Source organism: Diplotaxodon limnothrissa, linkage group LG12, assembly GCF_057381915.1.
Source record: "Diplotaxodon limnothrissa isolate DT_005_m linkage group LG12, D_limnothrissa_male_GT1.1, whole genome shotgun sequence".
Lineage (NCBI taxonomy): Eukaryota > Metazoa > Chordata > Actinopteri > Cichliformes > Cichlidae > Diplotaxodon > Diplotaxodon limnothrissa.
In genome coordinates, this window is record NC_140607.1 from 38,114,597 (window position 1) to 38,139,468 (window position 24,872).

General features: G+C 41.8%; 2 protein-coding genes and 1 non-coding gene across 6 annotated transcripts in view; 1 reads left to right on the top strand and 2 right to left on the bottom strand.

The window, feature by feature from the left end:
• dmrt1 (doublesex and mab-3 related transcription factor 1) overlaps nt 1–13,008 on the bottom strand; it is a 32,727-nt gene extending 19,719 nt beyond the window's left edge. For 2 of the 4 annotated variants that reach the window (XM_085366930.1, XM_085366929.1), the window contains exons 1-3: nt 12,787–13,002; nt 9,933–10,101; nt 8,600–8,757 (exon numbers count right to left, since the gene is read on the bottom strand). In XM_085366930.1, the coding sequence (XP_085223056.1) occupies nt 8,600–8,757; nt 9,933–10,101; nt 12,787–13,002 (543 nt within the window). Of the gene's footprint in view, nt 1–8,599; nt 8,758–9,932; nt 10,102–12,786 lie in introns of all 4 variants that reach the window. The other 2 variants (XM_085366932.1, XM_085366931.1) reach the window with 2 other exon arrangements.
• Nucleotides 13,009–14,987: 1,979 nt separating this feature from the next.
• LOC146621861 (cilia- and flagella-associated protein 157-like) lies at nt 14,988–24,228 on the top strand. Its single transcript, XM_085366933.1, has 9 exons — nt 14,988–15,151; nt 17,488–17,759; nt 18,733–18,886; nt 19,540–19,807; nt 20,075–20,196; nt 22,654–22,804; nt 23,171–23,307; nt 23,397–23,531; nt 24,150–24,228. Exons 1-9 carry the CDS (start codon nt 14,988–14,990, stop codon nt 24,226–24,228), a joined length of 1,482 nt encoding a protein of 493 aa, XP_085223059.1.
• trnac-gca (transfer RNA cysteine (anticodon GCA)) lies at nt 22,565–22,636 on the bottom strand. The gene has a single exon. It is a non-coding gene; the product is annotated as a tRNA-Cys (tRNA).
• Nucleotides 24,229–24,872: the final 644 nt, after the last annotated feature.

Here is a 24,872-nt window from a genome sequence, read left to right on the forward strand (position 1 = left end):
GTGACTTTTGCTCTGTGAGTCAAACACCAGCCGTTGGTTCAACAGAGGCTATGCGCCTTACTGGGGTCACATGATCTTAAGATCTGCACTTTAAATAAAGGTTTTATATAAAATACAGTTTATTTCCTGCAGCTCTGTGAGGTTACAGTGGTTTACACTGGCTTTATGACTTTCATCAGAACATCAGAGCCCGCTAACACCACCACTGGATATATTTATAATACAATATAAACGCCGCTGTTGTGTGAGTCCACTCACAGATTCTGACTGTAAAATCCTTCATCTCATACATCAGATTTTCACAGGCAACACTTTAACAACTCGGAGTGACAGAAAGAAATACAGCCGTAAAATAATATATGACAGAAAATTAGCAGTGTGTGATTTCACAGGCCCGCGGCTTGTTCTCAAAATGGGCAGCAACACCCAGAGCTGGCTTTCCTCAGTCCTCTGAAAACTTTAAAACGAGCTGTCTACTCAGCAGCAAGGCCGCCTCGCTGAGGGTTTTCAATTTCATTTTTATGGAATTTGATTTCTGTCAGGCTGTAATACGTCACCCGTATTGTCCACACCATCGGTTCTGCGACAGCTTTATAAACTGTTATTTAAGCTACACTCGGCTCCTGTATTAGGCCGTGAAAAATACAATACAGATTGGAACTGGAGTCTTGAAAGTGCACCGCGCTGATGGTTAAGCGGGACACACGGAGCACCAAACAAAACTGGCAAAGTTGCTCACCGAGGCTGAGTTTTTCCATACGTTTACATCCAGAGGCGGCGAGCACATCCCCGGGTTCAGCACGATGCCACAGTGTGTAGCTAACTGTCCACATCATCTGACCTGTCATCAAGTCAGGTGATAGTTTGTGCCACTTTATAAAAAGCAGGACTTTAAATTAGCTCAGTGTTGGTGTTCTCACACAAAGAGACAAATGGTGTTCAAACATATTTTCCCCACAGATGATTAATAAACCTTCGACAGCAGCTGGATCCACCAGCCACCAATCAGGCTTTCACAAAGCTGTGGGGGGTTATGGAGTGATAAATGGGAAGCTGAAGCTGGAAGCAACACCAACGAAGAAGTCAGGAGAAATGATCACAAACAGGTTCAAAATGTGTCGGTTAAAATAATGAAAGCAGCTCAAAACACCCAGATGATAACAGCTGCCTGGGATGTCCTTCAGACACGCGACCATAATCAGGCTGGTTATTCACACCGACCACGTGGTTATGCCCGGAGAAATCTGAATACCACTGCTTTATCAGATTATTTCCAGTTTACTGTGTTTTTCTGTGAACAGTGTAGGTTTTCATTCCAAATGTTTATGATTATGTGCTATAAATAAACTGTGTGTGTCCTCGTCAGTCAAAGTGCAGCTTCACCCTAACACGCTCACCTAAAGCATCAAACTTTGGAAACAGAAACAAAAACATGTCCTTCAGTGATAAGAGTTGAATTAAGTCACACAGTCAAGCTTAACTTTAATTCCAGGCTGATCAGCTGATCGCAGTGCCAGCTGATACCCTTCTTCTATCTTACTGATGAATCTAATAAAGTGTCCGATTAACCTGCAGTAACGTCTCCACGGCTGCCTTCAGTCATGCTGGTTTGCAGCCCGCTATCATTCTCACTGGTGCTCGCTCAGGTCTGTGCAGAGGTCGCGCTGCTGTTTCTTAATCTTTTCCACATGCACGCATGAAACTTTTTTTTTGCAGTAATTTAACCCGTTATTGTACTAAATTCAGTAACGCCATTACAGGTACAAATGTGCTGCTGTTTGCATTGCAAATCTTTAATGATCTGCATGAAGGATGAGCAGGAAAAATCAAAGGCGCCTTTTTTTCTGCACACTTGTGCCTGAATCAGCTGACTCCAGTTCAAGTGGAGGGAAGGAAGCTGGATGGTGTAGTGGTAAGACTACACACCTTTGGAACGGGAGTCACAAGCTTGATTCCCACCCGGTATCCAGTAAGGGTCCTGGCTAGACCCCCCACGCAAAAAAAACCCCAAAACCCCCGCAGCTATGTCTGCAGCCTGTCTGCAGCTTGGACACAAGAATTTCACTACATGTTGTACTCTGTATAAAGGTGTTTGTTTGTTAAAGGAAAGGGGGCATGGTTCTCAAAGCGTGGTCTGCAGGCCAGCAGCAGCCCTCAGTAACAGTCTGCAGGCCTGTAAGCGAATGAAGAAACTGCTGCTCAGTTTTTACTGCAAAGCGCAGTTTAACATCAAAGCAGCATTTCTTTAAAATATTACGAGTTCTGTGGTCAAGACTAAAATATAACAAGGGCCACTGCTACAAACTGGACGTGCACATGCGTCTCAATATCAGCCTGTCGGGTCAGGCGTGCAGCATCGGCTCTCCTGTGGTCCTGCTTCAGCAGTGGACAGATCACGTGTGCAGTTTTTGCCTTATTTGCACTCAGTCTGGAGAACACCTGGATGTACCAACCAAAGCGATTTAAACAAGGCACATGTCAGACAGCACTGATATTAATATTGAAATAAATGGCGAGTGAAGAGAAAGCCACCATTATCACCATGACATCAGTAACAACTTGTGCCAAACGTGTAAGACGGCCGTACGCTGCGGTTTGCTCACAGACCTACAGTGCCTCCTCTGAACCACCCAGATAAGTTGCTGAGTCCTTAAGGAGGGGCTTCCTTACCTCCCTGAGAGGGCCTGTCTTCTTATCTGGCACCATCTCCTGTCTGGAAGCTCTACACTACCCTTATATTATCACCATCCACCTGCATGACAGCCAAGCATCACTGAGTGCACAGGAGAAAAGGAGGAGGCAGATGGCCTTCCACTGATAAAGACCACATTGTTTCCTCTGGTGTTACAGTGGGAAGAGCTCAGGACCTGCGCATCACTTTATTATGACGCATTAGCTTAATGATTTTAAGGGAAATGCATATTTCACCTCAGTCATGAGTGAGGCGTTAAGAAGTGCCAACAAAACATAAAAACAGAACAGACGAAAACAAACTGGCAAAAAGCAGATGCAGAAATATAAAAAATAACAAAGTTTGACTTGAAACTTGTTGTTCGTAACTTTCATGGATAGAATTTCCAGGCGCAGCAAAGTGTGGCCGGCGGTTTCTGGCTTGGTGGCCTCGGGATCACCTCTGTGCTTTCTGCCGATCTTCTGGCTTTATCAGGAAGTGACCTCTCGCTTAAACTGGAGGGTTTGCAGCCAAGCGTGAAACAGCTGGCAAGAAAAGTCAGAGGCCACAAAATGGTGTGTTTGGGAGGAGTTCAAGTATCTGTGGGTCGGGTTCACAAGTGGGTGGAGAGAGGAGCAGGAGTCAGCGGGGATCTGAACGCTGTACCCATCTTTACGGTGAAGAGAGCTGAGCGTGAAATCAAAGCTGTCGATTTACTGCTCCGTCTACGTTCCCGCCCTCGCCTACGGTCGTGGATGCAAGCAGTGGTACCAAACAAACATTTGTGGTTGTTTGTTTCTTTTGTACCCTTGAACACTACAGTGACCCTCAATGAGACGACAGTGCCAGCAGGGGCCCACAGCTCATTTAAGAGTGAACCCTGTTCCATCCAGCAGTAGTTGTAGTTCGTCACCTGAGAGGGACTCAGAGTAAAGCTGCTACTCTTCTATAAGGAAACCAGATGAGGTGGTTTGGGCATCGTAGGAATCATAGTCCTACCAGTAGGAGAGCACAGGAAGACCTCGGGCACACTGGTCAGATTATGTTTCTCAGCCAGCTTGGTGACACCTCAGCGCTCGAGGAGGTCCCTGCTTAGACTGCTGCCTCTCAGATCAGCAGCAGAATATGGATGCATGGCTGAAAACCAGTGTTTAAATTAAAAAATGTATATGAGCCACCAAGATTATTCTGACCGTGAGCCCACGACTACAGCAACAAGGTGAACTGTACAGATTTTTCTCCTGTTACACACTTTGTCAGGAGTTTCCTGCCTCACAGTGAAGAAAACCATTTATTTCTTAGTTCTGGAAGTTTCATAGTAGATCCATCCACAGTTAATGATGATTCGCCTTTGCCATCACCTCTGTCAGCATCAACAGATTTATAGATGTGCATAGTGTCATTTATGCACTCACAATGAGATGTTGTATTTATAAAGGGACACCTTGAGAAAAACCCCAACGAATGAAAAGTTAAAGGCTGTTGGGCTTGCATTGACTCAGGCGTGCTCTCTGCATCGTGCAGAAACAGGACAGCGATAACTGCTTAGCATCAAATATGGAGACAAAATCTAAAGTGAGCAACTCAAGGACTCGCTTCAGTTTGGGATACTAAAATCTGAATGCAGCTCACTGAACTGGAGGTTTAGGACGGGTAAAGGAGACACACAACAGTTTCCTTCTTTCTTTCTCTTTAACCAAATGTTAAAATCAGGCAATGAACTATTTCATCCCACCTTTCTACTTACAGATATTATTTATTGAGTGTTTGCTGCTCTAAAACTCATCTTCATTAAATCAGCTCCTCGTACAAATACAAAAAAATCTGCCTCTGATATTGAATAACCACAGCACGTAGCCCTCTCAACCTGACAACTTCACTGAAAATATCATAAATCACAGAAGCGGATGGCCAAATTATGCTAAAGAGCGCTAACTGATTAGCATTAATGTGCTGGCTTTCTCCCTCGGGCGCTGAGGCATAGCGGTGTGTTCCTCTGCCGACAGACAATACCATTAACCTTTGCAATTCAGGCTCTGCTGTGCGCGGGCAGGATCGCGGAGGCAGTGACCCCAAAAGTAGACGTTGCTACTGGGGCAACTGAGAGAGAAGGAGGGGGCGGAGAGAGGGGTACAAATGTTCTTCATAAAAACACAAACGCAGGAGAGTTATAGATCTAATCTGCTCCATGCATAAGCTTAGTGTGTGTGTGTGTGTGTGTGTGTGTGTGTGTGTGTGTGTGTGTGTGTGTGTGTGTGTGTGTGTGCCCTGCTCTCTCTTTTACCATCAGCGCTGACTTTTTTCAATTGAGTTGTGACCTGGGTGTAACCACGTATACGGTTATATGAGTACAGGACACGCTGATGCATCACTGACGGAGCTCGGTTACATTTCCTGAACACAGACGTCGAACCTTCTCCATCAGGACACGTTCAAGTTCCTCATCAGTCTCATACATGAACACTGTCCCTCATTTAGTCCTTTAAACTGTTCTGACAGACATCGTTCATCAGGCGGCTTCTGTTAGAAATCAGCTGGGGCTGTTTTCAAATGTAATGTGATTACAATAAGCAAACATACAGCAACATCAGAGCTTTTATTTCTATTTTGTTCTGAAATCTGTTCACTTTTCTTCACTTTCCACAGCAGGTTTGCTTGTTTTGGTTTACTCGTTAAGAGCTTTGGGTTCAGCTTTGTTAGTTTCAGTGTTGGGTTCAATGTTTTTAGTCGTGGAGTAAATTTCCACTAATCAACCGAACAACTACTACTGTTACAACTACTTTCCTCAGTTTATATACACTAACTTATTGGAAGTTACACGTCTACTTTTTAATGCACAGGTACGACACACAATCTGCACTTTTCTAATTATTCTAAATATTCTTAACTATTTAAACTTTCATATCCTGCTCTGTTTGCACACTACAGCTGGGTTTGCCATTTATCTGTACTTTAATTTTAATAACAGCACAGAACTGTTTTGGTAACGATTGTCCATGATGTCTGTGAAGGTTCTCAGTCATCCAGGTCATCGTAGTCAAAGGAGCTTGCAAAAAGGAGCTTTGCAAGCTCCTTTGACCCGATTGTCCATGATGGAAATATGTAACAATTTTGTGTGTCTCCGTCCTGTGTCCTCTTCTGCTTGTATAGGTGATTTTTGTTGCTTTTAGAACCAAATTTCCCCCTGCGGGACAATTAAAGGATTATTCTATTCTATTCTATTCTATTCTATACATAAGTTCAGAGCAGTTATCTGGATACAAACACTTTGTGAATGCAGTTAATTTGCAGCCATCCAAAGTCTAGAGTTGATTTTTATTTTTCACAGCTGGTTTCTGTTTTTAGACACCTTTAGTTCACTAAAGTATCCTTAAAGATGATTTAACACTGGATTGATTTTCATCGCTTTTCTTTTGACCGAGCAGTAAACATCCAGTATAATCAGCCCCAAATTCATTTCAGTGATTTAAACAGAGGTCTGTACTTGAGCGCAGTAAGAGCGAGGCAGCGGACCTGGAGTCAGAAACTGGACACATCTTTATCCTCTGGGTTTGCAGGACTGTAACATACTATAAAGTGACCACTAAGGCAAGCACGTCAAACTCATTTTATATGGTAGGCCCACTCTGAGCTTCAGGGGGCGGGACCAGTGAAACTCTGCGTTCTGTCAGTGTAAAGAAGTCTAACTGCACCCTCAGAAACCCCAAAGTGAGAAAGTTCAACTTTAGCTCATCTCAGATACATGACGGTATAATCAACACGACTCTTTGGGCTTAAACTGTAAGAAATTAATTCTTGTGAATTAAAAAAGAAACATTTTCATATTAAACACTGAAAAAACTAAACTTTTCTGTCACGTAAACGTATGTTTAACCGAGTTACTGTGGTGTAGTATAAATGATCATGGGGTAGGGCTGTTCGATATAACGATATAAAAACGTCTATCGTTTCATTTTACGCTATCGTTTGTTTCGTGGTGTCGCAAAATAAACTGTTTTCATTGTTTTGATGGTCACTGTAGTGTCTATATTAATTTATTAAAGTTCTCTCTTTCTCTTATATTTAATATAACCACTACAGACGGACAAGCACCTGTTTTTATGCGTTGTCGTTAGCAACAACGACAATAAAACCATCGCGTGTCCGCTTGTTTATTTTCCACATAAACCTTTCAGAATAAAGCTCAAGATCCTGTTGAGACTTTTCAAAATAAGCTGAATCACGTGAAAGATGCAGAGTGTTTACGGATGAGAAGCAAAAAAGAGCCGCCAGGTGCTAAAAAATAAACCTTAGACGCAAACCTTAGAACAGGCTTTTCCCCGCCGCACGCCGTGTAATAAATACAAAGAAAACGGCGGCCGTTACAACTTATGTCTAAAAATGCATCGTTTCATGCATCAGTTAAAACACTCGACTCCAGCTACATGACGCGCAGCTGGAAACACTTCAGCAACCAGAGATTCACAGAATTTACAGAAAATGTTACATTTTCGTGATTTATATCGTTATCGGACGATAGATGTCTTATATCGGGATATGAGATTTTGGTCATACAGCCCTGTCATGGGGGAGGTCTTTATTAATAAGAAGCGCTGTAAAAAATCCATTGGGTCAGACTGGAGTCAGCGGTGGCCTGATTCTGGGCCCCGGGCCTTATGTCTGACACCTCTGCATTTAGGTGTCTTGATGCTCAGGCTCAAACATCCAGGTAAGTAAATCCCAAAAGGTTGATTCTGTTCATCTGTTTCATCATCATCCAAGTGACTTCTTCAGTCTGAGCTGACTTGATCAGTGGTTGTTGATCAATGTTCATGATGATTTGCATATTAATGATCAATGAACTGATCTCCCAGCCCATTGTTCCTTCAGTGGGCTGGTTTCAGTCATTATGCAAATGTACGTTTATAAGGTTGAAACCTGCAGTCAGCTGAGACTGAAGAAGTCACCTGGATGATGATGATGATGTAAACGTGAAGATGAACAGAATCGACCTTTTGGCCTCTGCATTGGGGAAAAACTACCTGAGTTTTGAGCACTGAAGATGCCTCTCGGATGACGGGTGAAACATCCTAATGATCAAAATATTCCAGCTGTTTTCAGTTCAAGCACTTAAAACTGCCATGACCTGGAGGACTGAGAAGCTGCAGACCTACTGACAGAGTGAAGACACCCCAGAGGATTAAATGCAAAGCAACTTCAGATTTAGGCTTTCCTGTTTATGTAGTCCAAAGTAACTGGCAAATAAAAGCAGTGTAGCCTGCACACTGACTTAGTGAAGCAGACCTGTGAGATCTCTTTATAGCCACAAACCCAACAAGAGGCTGGAATTTAGACATTAAAATATCAGTTTAACATAATCAAAACTGTGAGTTACAAGTATTTTTGGGCTGTGACTGTCTACATATATAACAAATCAGTGCCAATCTAACCAACACTCATTTAAAATGAGGATCATTTAACACCAGTTTAACACTGGTTTAACACCAGTGATTGTCTGAGAGAAACACGACACTCTCGTGATAAGTTGGCGTGAAAGCGAAGCCTTTCCCGACTGAAGCGCCGTAAAGCCGCTTACCTCCCGTTTCTGTGACATGAATTTCTCACATGCTGCTTTACAGGCTTTGCTGCTACGCGAACAATAAACTATGTGCAGACCTGTTCCTAAACATGAAGAACATTCCAACACAAAAGCGGTTCTTTTATATTTGAAGCCACAGCAGTTAATCCCCTGTAGCGGGTCACGTTTGATGTAACTGGGTTAAAGTAATACGATTATGAATTGTAGCTTGACGCACACGGACAGATTTGTCCTGCCGAGCTCACCCAGCTGTTTAAAATTCCTGTCAAATCAACGTATCCAACAAGCAGGACCAACGCTCACGCCTTCATTAGCTCCTGATCACACTGACTGTCGCTGCTGTGGCTCACCTGGTACTGCGGGTAGTTGTAAAGGTTTCCATAGTAGGTGGGGTAGCGCGAAGGCTGGTAGAAATTGTAATAGGGGGTTTCCAGCAGGAGGTCAGACGGTCCCTCGGTATGAGCCCTGGCAGCGGCTGATGGGCTGGGGGACGATGCTGAGCGGGTCCCTGGACACAAAAACAAACAAAACACGATGAGACCGCGAGGATGAAGAGTGAAGTCTGTGGCTGGTTGTTTCAGCACTGTCAGGTAATTTAACATATGATGTTCAGGATGTTTTCAAACGCTCGTGTTTGTGTTTTGTTGCAATTTTAACAAGGAAACAAGTCTCATTAAGCCCGTCTCACATTTTACTGATGCTAAAATGTAACAATTAACTTCTCTCAGTATTTAAGTTACACTTGTTCAGATCATTAAAGGAGACAGAAAGAGTTCATTTTGAAACATGCTGCCCAACAGCTCCATCTTCAGGTGACAGCTGTACTTGGTGTCAAACATAAAATTGTCATTTTTCAGGATGAAGATGACCATTAAGTCATCATTACTCACTCTCGCTTGTACGTTTCTTATCAGCAAGGACACATTCTTCCCAGGCAGACCCTGATCTTTGCACAGGGAAGACACTGTGCACCACTGGAGCCAAACATGATCACATTTACTGTCCCAACTCCTGCCATCAGCAGCTCCACACAGTGCTCCACTCCTTTTTATACCTCAATCTTCATCTCTACCCCCCCGTTCCCTCAAAATAAAAGGAACACACATACAAACATACAAAGTGCAAGATAAGAGCAGCCTTGATCCAAAATCACATTTAAGCGCTATCAGCGAAACACTCTTCTGTGTCAGCTTCCACACAACCTGGAAGAAAAACTCAAGGACATATTTTCAAGTTTCCAGTGTCCTTTGTTATCACGGAGTCTCTTGTTCTCGTCTAGAAACGTGTTCAGTCCACAGGATGTTGTTCAGCCTTGGATTAGCAATAACACCAATTAACATTTTAAAAAAGCAACAACATTAATTCACTGAGGGGTAACTGGTTTATCTAGACAGGCACACAACAGAGAAGGAGGAAGTGCAGGCAGGTGGATGCTTCTCAGACCAGCACATGAACAAAGTGACCTGCAGCTGAAGTGCAGGCAGTAACACTGACCTGTGTCCAGACCTCACAGGTGAAAAGGTGTCTTTGGGAGAATTAACTGGAATTTTTTCAGACACTTGACACGTTAATAGCATTGTTTTTGTTTTTGTTTTTGTTTAATAACTAAAAACACTGGAGATCTCTAATAATAAGGTTCATAACACAACAAAATCTGACGAGGTCCATGTAACACGAGGTTACCTGTGACAGCAGAGGTGGGGTGGCTGGTAGGTGTCGGGGACCGTCCCTCCACAGAGAACAGGCAGTCTGCTCCAACTTCATTCTTGACCATCATCTCAGAACCGGACAGAGACACTGGACTACACATCCCAAGCTCTTCTTCTTGGGCCTGCTGCCTCCTCAGGGCAACCTGGAAGGGAGGAGAGGTTTGATAAGGAACCGAGAGCATGAAACAAACATTGCCCTTATCTGCTGACTTCCCAGAACAGATTTAAACAGAGGCTCGTCTGAAAATTGTAATTACACCTGATTAGACAATAATAAGATTGTTTGTGTGCAGATAAACTGTTGATATCGCCATAAAACAAGATGTTATTGAAAACACGCTCCTGGCTGCTGAGCGAGATGAAACCAGCAGCTCTTTGTTGTTTATAATTCTTGAAAAACTGTTTAACAACCGACTGAAAAATTTATAGATAAACGACTCACCGAGAGTCAGTACGGATTCAGATCAAGCAGATCACCATCATTGGCACTATCAGATTCAATAGAATACATCACAAATTCCATAGACAAAAAGCAATATGTGGCTGGGTTATTCAGAGACTTGACAAAAGCATTTGACTCTATAGATCAGGATATATTAATAAGAAAACTGGAACGTTATGGTGTCAGAGGGGTCGCTTTAGTGAGAGGAAGCAGTTTGTGAAATTAAATGGTGGTTGCTCCTTATGTATGCACATTGCTTGTGGTGTACCCCCCAAAATTCAACATCATTAACGACATCTGTAAAGTGTCCAAAGCATTAAAAATGGTTCTCTTTGCTGACGATACAAACATTTTTTGCTCTGGTGATGATCTGCAGAATTTATTGGAGGATATGACTAATGAAATAAGTAAAGTGAAGTTCTGGCTTGATAAAAACAAATTATCATTAAATTTAAATAAATCTAAACTGATGTTATTTGGAAATAGTCGTTTAAATACAAATGCTGAGATTCAAATAAATGGTGTTGATATTGAAAGAGTCAGTGAAAATACATTTCTGGGGGTAATAACAGATGAAAAACTTAACTGAGAGCTCACGTAAGATATATTCATTCCAAAGTATCACGAAGCATTGCAGTACTAAACAAGGCAAAACAGGTATTCGACAGAACATCACTTCATATTCTCTACTGTTCACTGGTTTCACCATACTTAAGCTATTGTGCAGAGGTCTGGGGCAACAGCTATAAAACATTACAGTCACTTTTTACTCTTCAAAAAAAGCAGTCGGAATCATCCACACTGCAGGTTACAGGAACATACAAACTCACTGTTTTTGCAGTAGGAAATATTGAAAATTGACGATCTAGTAAAATTCCAAACAGCACAAATTTTATTCAAAGCATAAAATAAAGAACTGCCAGGTAATATTCAGAGTATGTTTGTTTTAAAAGAAGCAAGTTATAATTTAAGGGGTTTTTGTAACTTCAAAACAGGGAAGGTCCGTACTACAAGAAAAGGCTTTTGTGTTTCTGTTCATGGAGTGAAACTGTGGAACAGTCTGAATATGGAATTACAGCAACGTCCAAACACAAAACAGTTCAAAAAGAGTTATAAAAATATGATCTTGAAATTATGTGAATGTCTCTATTAAAAGATGTACAGGATATAGTATATTAGAAATCTGTTCACCATTTTTATTACAAATTATATCAGTAAGGAAGCTGACTAAATATTGAATGATAATTTATGGCAAAGGGGTGGGATCAAATAAGTGTGTACTTCTTCCCTTTCAACGTGTAAATGAATCAGAATGGTAGCAATATTGAAATGTATTGATTTTTGTATAGTATTTTTTTCTCTCTCTTATTTTCTTTTCTAAATGTACCTGTATATTGTTTACATGTTTGAAATAAATTAACAAACAATCAATCAATGATTGGTGTAATCAATCAGGTGATCAGCTCAGCTTTCTGTAAACTGACAGCTCTGTGCATCGATGTATCTCAGGGTCACGAGTGAAACATGATGTTTTACCCAGTTAAAAAGACATTTTAATTCTTTATCTGCTCATTTTGTTAGCATCAGTTCTCTGTAAGAGTCACTTTCAAGCAGAAATTCCAAATAACTTTTTTAAACAGTTTTCCAAATCAGTTTTCACACACCTGACCACGCTAGACCAACTTATTCATCTGTTCTTTAGAAAATGAGGAAATTATCCAGCACTACTGACTTTAAAAGCCACTGATTTCTAAATTTTGCTGCGTTTCCTGCTAAAAAAAAAGGTTTTCAATAGGATTAAATACAGTCTATTTAAAAAAGACAATAAACTTCAGTTATTAAAGCGTTCTTTACAGGATAGATCATTAAAAAAGAGAGCAGAATCAACAACATGGATTTAAAGAAGCTCAAAGAAAAAACAGTAGATATCAATGTGGGGGAAATACTGGAAGAACCAACAAAAATATTCTTTGAAAGGAAAAAAAACATGTGGTTATTTTTAGTAACTTAATACATTTAAAATGTTATTTTACAAACTCTTAAATTGTCACTTTAAATTACAAAGTTACAAATGAATTCATTTTGCTTTTTGTAAGTATCTTATAAATGTGAGCAGCTGCTGGAACATTTTAACCCTGAACTTTAGCTCCGTCAGGCAGCTAACTGTTAGCTCTGTACGAACTTGGCTAGCTGCTTTCTGGGTGGTTATTACTAATGAACAGACTCACCCGCAGCAAACAGGGTTTAAAAGTCCACAGACATAAATAGAAAGTCCCAAACAGCCTGTGTGGCTGTGTGTGGTCACAAAACCTTTGGCTTGGTGTTAAAAAGCAGTTTTGTTCTCAGCTGCAGCTAGCCGCGCTAACGGGCGCCTAAACTGAGTTACCTGGGCCGCCATGACTCTCTGTCTTTCCGCGATCAGTTTGCATTTGGGACACTGGCAGTCCCTCCAGTTGCAAAAGCGCTTGTGTCCCTTCAGTGGAGACACGTATCCGTGATTTCTACAGCGGGAGCACTTGGGCATCCTGGGGGATTTCTTGACTTTGGGGGACATCGGTCCGCTGCAATCCGGTACCTGCTTACTCTGCTTGTCCTGGCTCATGGGTCCTGGCAATAAGGAGTGCTGATAACTGTTGGACCTGCCCAGAGAAGACGTGTGCACACGGACAGGTCTGCTGCTGAGCCCAAGCAGAGGCTGGCTGATAAGATATGCACTGGTGCCAGGCTGGAGGCTGTAAGGTCCCTGTCCCTCCACACCCTGCTTTTTGGTTTTTTTCCCCAGAAGGCCTGGGATCCAGTGGGAGGAAACAATGCGGGGGAGAGAGCTGGAAGTACAGAAGCATCATTCTGCAGGCCTCCCGTTTCTCTCTCTCCAGACACGAGTTAAAAATATTGACTCAAAAACACAATTTAAAATTCAATACAATTCTTCTTATGAGGTGCAGGGACCAGAAAAGTGTCCTCAGAGGCCACCTGATGGCTTTGCAGAGTGAAAAAAGGCATACTCTTTGGACTTTAACTCAGTCTGTGCCAGCTTTGCAGTCTGAAGGACCAACGCGTGGGCCAAGTGGGTAACAGAAAATAACCATGACTCTGTATTATAATCTGAAGATTTAACTTAACTACGGTTCATGCCAATTATCCCCCAAATTAAATACAGGAAATTGTTCTGCCTGTCAAATTAAAATAACTATTACTATTAGTGTAATATTCTTTATAGTATCTTCCCACTGAAACATATTTATTGCAGTGTTTTTCCCACCTTGGCTGCTGGTGAATTAATTAATTGCTCAGCTTGACTGAGCTGAAACTGAGCTGACCTCCGCACCGTCAGTCAGCCCGGTGGATTTATAGACAGGGAGTGAGGTGAAGCTCAGAGGCAGCCAATTAAAATCCTTACAGCCAAACGGAGGGGGATAAAACAAAGTTGCCAATTAAAAAGCAGCCCCGAATCACTGAGTCAAAATAAATAGCTGCTACACTTCACTGGCTCGGGTCCTAAAGTAACTGAAAGCAGGGCTGCAACACTGAGTTTAATTGCCTCTAAAGGTTATAATGACAGATTATAATGCAGTGATAAAGTCTGCAGTTTAATGCAGGTAACATCTCCATTAGTCTGAATCCAGTCCAAGCAGGCCTGTAAAACACAGCAGACCAACATGGAAAACGTATGTGCCTATCATCCACCGCTTTATAATAAATATGAATAAATGCTGCCTCTCAGCAGCTCAGAGAGAGACACTTATTTTGAAATGATCATCAGTGTAAAATGAACAGTAGAGCCAATAAAAGCCAACTATGTAATCCAGCCCCCACAATGATTTATGCTTTAAACTGAGTATACCATGCAACAAGAAGTAGGTATGAAGTTGGCTTTGAATACCTGTAGTTAGGTCTCAGACCTTCTTTTTGCAATGGTCTGTAGAGGTTTGTTTGCATTGATGAAGCAGTGAAATGAAATGATGAATGGCCACGCAATAACGTTGTCTTTATATATTTAATTTACCTGGGTGGACACAAGGAGATGGCAAAACCAATTTGTGCTACTGAAAGTGAAAGCATATAAAGAGTTTCTTTCATTTTCGACACTTTAGTCTCTGAATTGTTTCTGAAGCTTTCCGTGTGTAGTTCAAATGCTGCTTCACTGTTATTATGTATTATATTGATATTTTCCCCCGTTGATACCTTTTAGCTACAATCATGAACTCAATCTTCAATTTCTTTTGTACTCGCCAGTGTCTTTTTTCTTTTCTTTTCATTCTTATTTTCTATGCATTTAGTTCTATTTGTGATTGCACATTAACTGAATTTTAAGGGAAAATGATGGCATATTAAACAGAATGGAAATATATATTAGCTCTGCCACATTTAAAAGGCATGAAAGTATTTTATTCCAGTACGGTATGTATTAAATTGTTATCAAGAAAGTTTAAATCTCAGTCAATTCACAATCACGAATCAGGTTAAAGAAGAAGTCGTCACCGTTTCCGAGAAGTCACTGAAGGCAGCATTGCCTAGCAACGGTGCCGTTTAGTTTCTCGCGCCGGGCTATCGGCGGAAACTTTAGCTAACTTTCTGTGAGACACAATGCCCAGAAAGACGGAGAGAAAAGGCAGCGACAAACGAGATGGAAACAAGAAGACACCGAAAAAGGAAAACTCCGAGTTTCCTGCAGAGAAAAGCGGGTCTGCGGACAAAGAGAAGGACCTCTACCTGACACAGATAGCGTATTTAACCGACGAGCTGGAGCGGTGAGCCGTTTAAGTTTACCGTAATGTTTAGAGTGATTGTGTGTGCAGTAAAAAGCACTTTGTAATGATATCTTAAATATGTTTTATTTGCTAACTCGATCTAATGTTGCATTAGCATAATGGAGGCTGAATTTACAAAGCTTCATTGAAATGAACTGATTTTACAAGCTACAGTGAGACGCTTCATTCTTTGGTGCGCTCAGATAACAATGATCCCGGGGTTCCTTCATGAGGGGGTTTGAAAAGTGTGTTAATGCAGGTTCACATGAACAAAATACAACAAAACATTTACTACATGCTTCTTTCACATGCCATGTACTAGGATTTACTTATGAAAGTGACTTTTCATTTTTTTCTATCCAACATATTCACAAGTTTCTTCTCTTTTTAAGTGTCATCACAGCAGAGCATCGTCTCTAACATCCTCCTCTCCCACACTAGCTCTCCGTGGTCTTCCTGTTTTCTTCCTTGCAGCTCCTTCTTTAACATCCTCTGTCCAGTTTATATACCAACCCTCTGCACACGTCCAAACCATAAATCAGTATTTATACTGCATGAGAAAAATGCTAAAGGGAGACACTTGGAAGATTGTTTAGCAAACCAGCGTCATTAGTCAGAGAGTTTATTTGGAACAAGAAGCATCCCCGCATTCGCTTGTCTTTGTTGTATCTTCCCTTTGATACAGGGGGGTTGAAATGTCCCCAATTTTTACTGGTACTATCTGGCTATTCAACTAAGGACAATGTTATATATATATATATAGGATAATGTTTTATTTTTCATCCCAAAATACCCCATCTTGGGAGGGAAGGGAAGCAAATTCTCTTAAAATGCCATTAAACTTGTACTTACACTCTGCACAGCCAAAACAATTAAAGAAAGAAACAAATAATCCCATAGTCCAAAATATGATTGAAGTTTGGTTTACAATAAAAGAAATGATGAATATTAAGAATAATCTCTCTCAGGTTAGTCCTATTTGAGGAAATGCTTTATTTGCACCAGGAAATTTGGACGCAGGGTTCCAGGGTTGGGCAGAAAAAGGTGTTAGGAAAGTGGGTGATCTTTTTTGTGATGGAATAATGGTCTCATTTGAGGATTTAGTTTCAAAAGTATTTACAGATTAGAAGCTTCATTTCTTTCATGCAAAATCAGTTTCTCAGCGTTCCCCCAGTTAAGTAAGTTAGAGGAGTTAATGGTGGAAAAAGGTGGTAATAAAGGCTTAATTTCAACATTCTATAACTGGATTGTCTCTGCCTCTCCAGAAACATCAGCTTCTAAGTTAGAAGCTTGGAGAAAGGACCTAAATATTAATATTTCTGAGGAGACATGGAAGCCAATTTGCTTAAAATCACAAAAACAATCGATTAATATTAACCTAAAGTTATTACAATATAATTGGATCATGCAAACATATGTAACACTGGTGAAATTGAACAAATATAATAACAGAATTCCAGATACATGTTTTAAATGTGGAGAAGCCCGTGGAACATTTTTCCGTTTTGGATGAGGGGAAAATTGTTTAGTCTGTGCTAGCTGTTTCTATTGGTTTTTTTTTTTGTTTGTTTTTTTCTCTTTTTTGTTTCCTTCAATATGTATAAATGTCACAAATGTACACATATTCTATGTGTTTTTTATTTGATGTAAGTTTGGAAGAGAGCAGGGGGGGAGGTGAGGGGGGGAGGGTTCCTATTACTGCAGCATATTACTGGGAAAACAGACCTTTGTATGCTGTTGCAAAAAGCATTAAAATTTATTTAAAAAAGAAAAGAAAGTAAATTGCAGTGTGAGACTCATGTTTCTCACACTGCTTTGTGGTGACTTTGAAACTAACCAAGGTTCAAAAGAATATTAAAGTATTTCAGGCAAGTTGATTGTCTTGTGTCAGTAATTTTAGGTGCTTACTGTCAGAATTTTCTCAAAAGAAAGAAAGTTAAGTGTTGAAAGTGTCTGTTTGTTTTTCAAGTATTGGAAACTTGCTTTTTCTAAAATAAAAAAAAAGTTCATTTGGATTTGGTACATGTCACACTGGGAATATTTTTTAGAGTTTTCCATCTTATCTGTCAAAAACATTCACCTGATTTGGCCTGTTTTAAAGATATTTTGTATTTGAGAAGCTGGAAATAAAATATCACTCTCACACCTGCAAAACTGTGGTTTCTACAGGCCTCGAGACCTTCACATATTTATTTGTTTCAGGCATCCATCGGTCTGAGTGAGCTTGAGGTCACTCAGACAGTGCATGCTCTGCTCGAGCTGTAGAGCTGCTTGAAATCCAGAAAAGGCCAGATGCAGTTTATAAATCGTTGAAGCTGTCATCCTTAACCCCTCAGATATCAGCTGAAATGTGATGACCTTGTGAGACAGAGGAAAGACTTGCTGACTCAGCGCAGCACACTGGAGCAGGAGAACAGAGACACGATCGCGTACCTGAAGCGTTCCCTGTTGGAGAAGGAGGACGAGGTGGGCGAGCTGTCGCAGCGGCTGCAGAACCAGCTGCAGGCTTCAGATCAGGAAAGAGACGCCCTGCAGCTGCGGCACAGCCGGGAGAGGCAGGAGCTTCAGAACCGCATCGATGAGCTTATCAAAGAAAACACAGCACTCGGTAAAAGTTCAGCTCTTAGCATGTAGCCCACCAGAGTTTACCACAGGGTATCCACATAAACATCAAAGTGATGGTAGGGATTCGATTTTTAAAATAATAATAAGGATTTTTTTTTTTAAATAAAAGATGAAATTTCTGGATCTTCCTCCCTTTTCAGTTCAGTTCATTTTTATTTCAAACATATGCTTTCACAATCATTACAAAATATCACTGCATTCTTTTGTTTGAACGTTTTACGTGTAACTAATCTTAATGGAATCTGGTCAAACGACTGGTATGAGTTCAGTTTATACCGAGACATATTTTCCTCAATAATCAATTATTTGAATAAATAAACCTTTGATTTTATACATTTCAGATGGATTTTACTCCAAAGTATTTGTTCATATTTATGAGGGCGGTGTGTGTGTCTGTGTAGCATCAATAAAGCTCTGTGGGGGAATCTTAAAGATTACATTATTTGGAATCTCGTGATATTTTAAATATGTTAAATTAAATATGTCTTTGCATTTCAGGAGAATATACATTTTCCATTTAACTTTCTGAAGCCTGTTCTTAAACATTAGTTTAATGTTGTATCATACCATGAAGTGTCAGCCACAAGAATTCAAATGTGGGAACTCAAAAGTTTTCCTTCCAATTAAAGCCTTTTTGTTTTGTCTCAAATATAGAAATTAATAATACTAAAATTTAAAAAAAGGTTTTACTTTTGGAAAGGCTGAAAAGAGCTGACAGTGATTTGCTGGAAGAGGCCTCGATCAGCCTCTCCCTGCCAAAGATGTTAAAAGGAGCTCAGCTTTATAGTATTCCTATATTTATAGTATTCCTATATTTATAGTATTCCTAGAAAATCCAGCCCAGATTTCTTTTGGATGCAAGTGTTTCCAGCAGGAACCATTAAACTTTCAGGAGGTTTATTTCAGCAAAGACTGGCTTCAGGGAATGATTTAAACTCTCCTCTTCTCTCCTCTAGCGGAGAGGTTTGCAAGCCTGGAGGCGTTTCAGGGGCAAAAGGAGGAGATGATGTCCAGCTTAGAGTCTCTGGAGAAGCAGCTGGCGAGTCAGAAGGAAGAGCACAAGGATGACATTCACAGCCTGGAGATGAAAGCGCTGCTGGAAAAGAGGAGGTGGAATCCACTTTAGTACATAAAAATCACAGCACAGACTCTTTTCATTACCCGGGTCGAGTCCACTCGTAGAAACTAGTTTAAGTTCAGACTGTAAACAAATCCGTGTCATCGCAGCAACTCGCAGCTTGTCTTCAGGACGACATGTTAATCCTGCCTCTGTAGCACTAATGTTTTTTCCTTTATGTGATCCTCGTCCCACCAAGGGTCGTGTTCCTTTGAAGCTCTGAACCTGCAGGCATAAATTTAAGGGCATAAAATAAGTTTTCTCTCACCCCAACCAATCGCAGCAGATGGCCCCGCCCCCCTCTGAGCCTGGTTCTGCTGGAGGTTTCTTCCTGTTAAAAGGGAGTTTTTCCTTCCCACTGTCGCCAAAGTGCTGCTCATACGGGGTCATATGATTGTTGGGTTTTTCTCTGTATCTGCTGTACAATATGAAGCGCCTTGAGGCGACTTTTGTTGTGATTTGGCGCTATATAAATAAAATTGAATTGAATTAAATATCTGGCTATATATATATGAGAACACTCACCTTATCTACTGCACAGCAAATACACAAATATCGTCAGTGTCTCCTCACAAGGCTGCATACCTGAATTATCCACCTAAAATACCCTCTGACTTTACCTTCTTTGTCTTGTGTCCTGCCAAAGATTGGAGAGGGAGATGGAGTCTCACGCTGCAGCCATGGCAGCAGAGGTGCAGCTCCTGGTGGACCAGAAAGTCCCGGAGACGACCAGGCTGGCGCTGCAGGAGAATGCGGAGGTGAAAGCTCGCGTGGGGCAGCTGTCGGAGCAGGTGCAGATCCTGATGGAGGAGAATGCTGCCCTGCGGGGCTGCAAGAGTCAGCTCAGCATGGATGTGGAAAACCTGGAAGAAATGCTCAGAGACACGTCACGCACCAGCTGCGTCCGTAAGAAGGTAAGAGAAGGAATTCTAAATGTCTTTAAGTTTAATTTAATATTTTAAATGCAGTGTAACCACAGTCATGCTTCACTGTCCACTCAGATTACAGCGGCTTCAAATAATCCACATTTTATTTAGTTAAATCAAGGTTACTGAAAAGTGGACCAGCACTAGACAGTGTGCTCCCAGTGCCAGGCCCTTTCATCGTGTTTAACGCCAACGTCTTCTTAACGTGAAAAACAAGTGATTCACTCTAAATCCATACCCAACTCTCTCCATCAGGTGGTGGAGCAGCTCACAGAGAAGTGCCAGCAGCTGCAGGTGGAGCAGAAGGACTGCAGGCAGCGGCTCGAGCAGCTTCAGACCGAACACGCAGGAGCCCTGGGCAAGATGGAGGCGCTGAGGTCAAAGTTCACTCTGCCGTCCGTACAGATGAGTCTCACTCAGGTTCACGTTAATGAAAGCAAAGCAGTAGGTGCAGTTATTACACATACGGGCTCGTAGTCTCATTTGTGGTACGTTTATATGCAAGCAATAACTCCACAGTAAGATTCATCAATAATAAGTAATCAAATAAATCAATAACAACAGAGACACAAAGGAGACAGACAGGAAACATAAAAGCACTGAATCGTGTTACTGGTAGCAGCTGATGGCTGGATCATGATGATGAGGCCTCCCTGAACGAGACAAGAAAACACCCACAGTAGTTTATAGTTTATTCCTTTTTTACTTATGATTGCTGGAAAATTCATGTATTAATATTTAAAAATAGAAAAATATTTGTGCATTCATTTTTGTTTTACTTCAATACAAAGACATAAACTAGTATTTTACATTAGTGCAGCAGAAATACAGAAATTTGTATTCAGAATGAAAATGAACCCGGGCAGTGCAGAGGTTTGAAGGGGCGGGGCTCAAAGTTAAAAAGGGAAGCGTTCAGCCTGGAACAACAACCCACACTCATCAAGAAACTAGTTTTACCTGATGGGTACAATGTTGTTGCTGACAGTGCTGGAGGGCGGGGCTGTGTGGATCTGAGACCGTAGACGGTAAAAAGTCCATTGGAGAGAATGTAGCTGATTAAACAGGTGAGATAATAATAAAATGCAAAGATTGGTGACAGTGCTTGGAATCATAAGGCAAAACACACACACACACACACACACACACACACACACACACTCCTCGTGCCTATGGTACGACAACTTTTCTCGTGCCTATGGTACACTGCGCAGGAGCACTTTGCCACACACACACACACACACACACACACACACACACACACACACACACACTCTCTCTCTCTCACTGTGTAAATATACTAAATGTAAGCCCTCCATAAAGGGAGGAAAAGCCCTGTAAAAATAAATATGTTCCATAAAACGGGGACAGACCCACAGACCCAGGACAGCCTCACCCAGTTAGTTAGCAGCTACTACTTGTGCAGTTAATAAAAGGACAGGTGATGGTTGTCACGCGGTTTTACACACAGCACGCTCGTTTGTTTCAATTCGTCAGTTACCACAACACAACTGACCAACGTGTACATAAGCTAATACTCCTGCGTGCTGTAGAGCTCGTTCCTGACTCGTGACCAGCGCGCTCTGCTGTCAAGGGCGATCATTGGTTAATGGTCATCATGTGACTGATGCAACCCAGAGCCTGTTATTTAGCAACACTGTGATTAATCGTTAAATGTTACTGTGAGGGGCACAGGCAGGACTCCACACACACACACACACACACACACTAAAAAAATGCCTCTAGAAAAGAGCACTTGTGGCTCCCATCAAGCAGGTACTCAAACAGGTGCCTGATATGAACATTAAATGCTCATCACTCACTGCTCTGCTCTGCTCTGCTACTTTTCTTATCAGCAAGGTCGCATTCTTCTCAGGCAGACGCAGATCTCTGCACAATGAAGCCTTGTTCATCACTGCAGACAAAGAAAGCGACGTTTGCAGCGGTCCCAGCTGCTGTCATCAGTGACTCGGAGTGCTCGCCTCCTTTTTTTCCACCTCAGTTGCTCCTCTGTGTTTCCAAGCCAAGAGCTCAAAAAATCCCTCTTTCACACATGCAAGATAAGAGCAGCCTTGACCTGACGTGTTAACTACGGCCACACAAAACAGTGTCTGTGAAATATCGTACATTTAACTCCATAAATTATTATTTGTACATAGAAACACAACAGGAAACGTGTTCATTCAAAATGAATAATTCTTTACATGCAAAACTAGAAAAGTGTATTTTAGTTTAAAGGCTCAGATTCAGGCAGAAAACAGAAAGTTGTGCATCAGTTTGGAGTACTCACTGATATCGTTCATTATTTATTATTATTAGTTAAACATGTCAGGGTCAGCCTGTTATTATCATTTCTGCCATATATGCACTGTTCAGGACAAACCTGTTTGAAAGAGGCAACCAATCAGAAGAAAGGTGGCTTAAATGCAGAGGATGGAGAAGAGTAAGGATTGTTTTGAAGTTGAAAAATAAATTATATGGAGTAGAAAGTGATCTTTTCCTTAAAGGGGAGAAATTGTTTCACTTTGAGGAAAAGCGGAAGAGTCTCCTGTGATCTCACCCTGGGTCAGCACACCTGAATCACATGATTAGGTCATTACCAGGCCTCTGGAGAACTTCAGGACAGGTTGAGGAGGTCATTTAGCCATTTAGATCAGCTGTGTTGGATCAAGGACACATCTAAAACACATTCCCACTCCTGCTCTGAACTATGATGGCAGGTAACTCAGGGTGGCATAACATTTGCTCAGGGGGCATCCGGATTTGAACCAGAGACCTCTTGATCTGCAGTCAAATGCTCTACCACTGAGCTATACCCCCTCTGCTTGTGCTTTCAGGCAGAATCAGGCCTCTCTGTCTGAACAGTGCAGTAAAAACAGAGCTCAGATCAGCCGGCTGGAGGCGGAGCTTCAACAGGAGAGGAGGAGGAGGAGCAGGATGAAGAACATCATTCAGGAAGCAGCTGTTGCTCTCAGACAAGCACTGATGGTAAGATGACAGCGCTGACTCTGGAACGTGTGCAGATGACAGGTGTCGTACTTTCTGACCGACTGCTCGATTTTAGAAAAGTGAGCTTCAGTGAGACCGACATCATTTCAAAGTAAAAGTCTGAAACCTTCAGCTAACACAGAACACACGAGGTATTCGCCTCATCAACGTTTTATGTTTTAGAATACAGAAATGGAAAAAAAGATTTATGACAAGGTGGAATTTATCTGTAAAAGACAAAGTTGTTGCAAGCAAACTGAATTCATTTTATTTCTCTGTCGATGACGATGGTTCCATGCTCCAGTGAAGAAGGTGAGGTCTTTATCTCAGCCAATCAGACTGTTTCAGTCTTGTTTTCACCTGCAGCAGGACTCAGAGGTGGACCAGTGGAAGCAGCTGATGCAGAGGATGCTGGTGCTTTTAAGCAGAGACGGATTTGCCAGCTCCGCTGCTGACGGCGGCAAAGTGAACGAGCTGCAGACGCCTGACTCTGCAGCAGCCCGGTAATAAAATCAGTGCTCGCTAAGATGGTCTGCAAATACCTGACAGGTTGATGACTGACAGAAATCCTGCATCTTTATCGTCTGTGTAGAACAAGGAGTCTGGATCCAGATTGGAGTTTCCAGTTCCAGCTGGCCCGCTACAGGCCGGGAGATCTGGGTTTTGTGCCTCGCCCCGCGCTGAAACACAAAAACGTGCTCCCCAGGATGGAAGCTGGCTCCAGCAGGTTTGTGAGGAGCTCAGAGCTCAGCTTCAGGGCCTGCAGGGGGATGTCTGATCACAGCTACAGCTGCAGTTATTATATGATATAGCTGTTTACAACTACCATTTAAACTCTCCATTCCTTCATCAGTTTAGATATCAGGCAGACAACATCCTCCTATTTAAGTAGTTCAGTTCATAGACTGTATGTGAAAGAGGGACAGAGCCTCAGTGTTTGTGTTGTAGCCTTCGCTGTGTTAAAGCAATGAGAGGTTGTTATGCTGACTTATCTTCTCCCCACAGCAAACTGCATCCATAAACTGTATAACAAACAGACACACGTAATCTGAGCATCACACTGATAAATATTAAAGAAAAGTAGATTGTTCCAAATGGCACAATCATGGAGGCGTAGCAGGGCGACTGGTGTCAGCATCCAGCTGTCAGTGAAGCCTCAGCAGCATCAAAATAAACCAGTTATTAAAAACATGTTTTAAATGCCGTAAAGTTGAGACTGACTCAGTGATGGAGAGAGGTGGCCACTGAAGCAGTTTGACATTGCTGCTCTGGAGGTTTCCCTTTTTTAGCTTTAAGTGTATTATGTCACCTGACTTTCTTCTTCTTCTGTTTTTCTTATATCCAGGAAACCGTCGAGTCTGAAGGCGGACAGCTCTGTGAAGCTCACCGATCCAGCTGTGACCTCCAAACAGACCAAACTCTAGTGACAGTAACTAAACTCATCTCCTAAAAACTGTTGATTATGTTGCAGTTCAGTCTGACATCGACTGAGACTCCTGTGAGCTCAGCCTGTTACAGTAAAGGTGACGCCTCTGTAACAAACTCTAATAATGTTCCTGCTGTGATGAAAACAGCTTGTCTGTTATTGTGCAGTGAAACAGGAAACATGTTATAAATGTTGTTTATCACAGTCTTCATGATTCTGCTTGGCTGTTGTTACAGAATGCTGAAAATTCCTTTACTGAGTGAAGATCAGGGGTCCGTTCTTCGTACCTCGCTTACTACATCCAAGATCAAATCATCGCGCCAACTTTGAGCTCGCTATTCCGGTTCTCACCTGTTGTTGACGATCAGTACAGCTGGATGAAGTAATGTGAGATCACTGGGTGGCTTAACAGGAGCTACGCATCGATAGTAGAAACATTGATCGGCAACCCTTTGATTGGTCGGCGAAAATGTCGAAGGAGCGCGCTCGGTATTTTTCGGCAGCAGAGCAAGAACTCTTGATTGAGGGATTTCAGGAGTTTCAGAGTTTAATTAAAACTCAAGGGAACACTGCAAAGGCTGCAAAAGCAAGGAGAGAGGGCTGGCAGGAAGTTGCTGACAAATTAAACTCGTAAGTAATTTA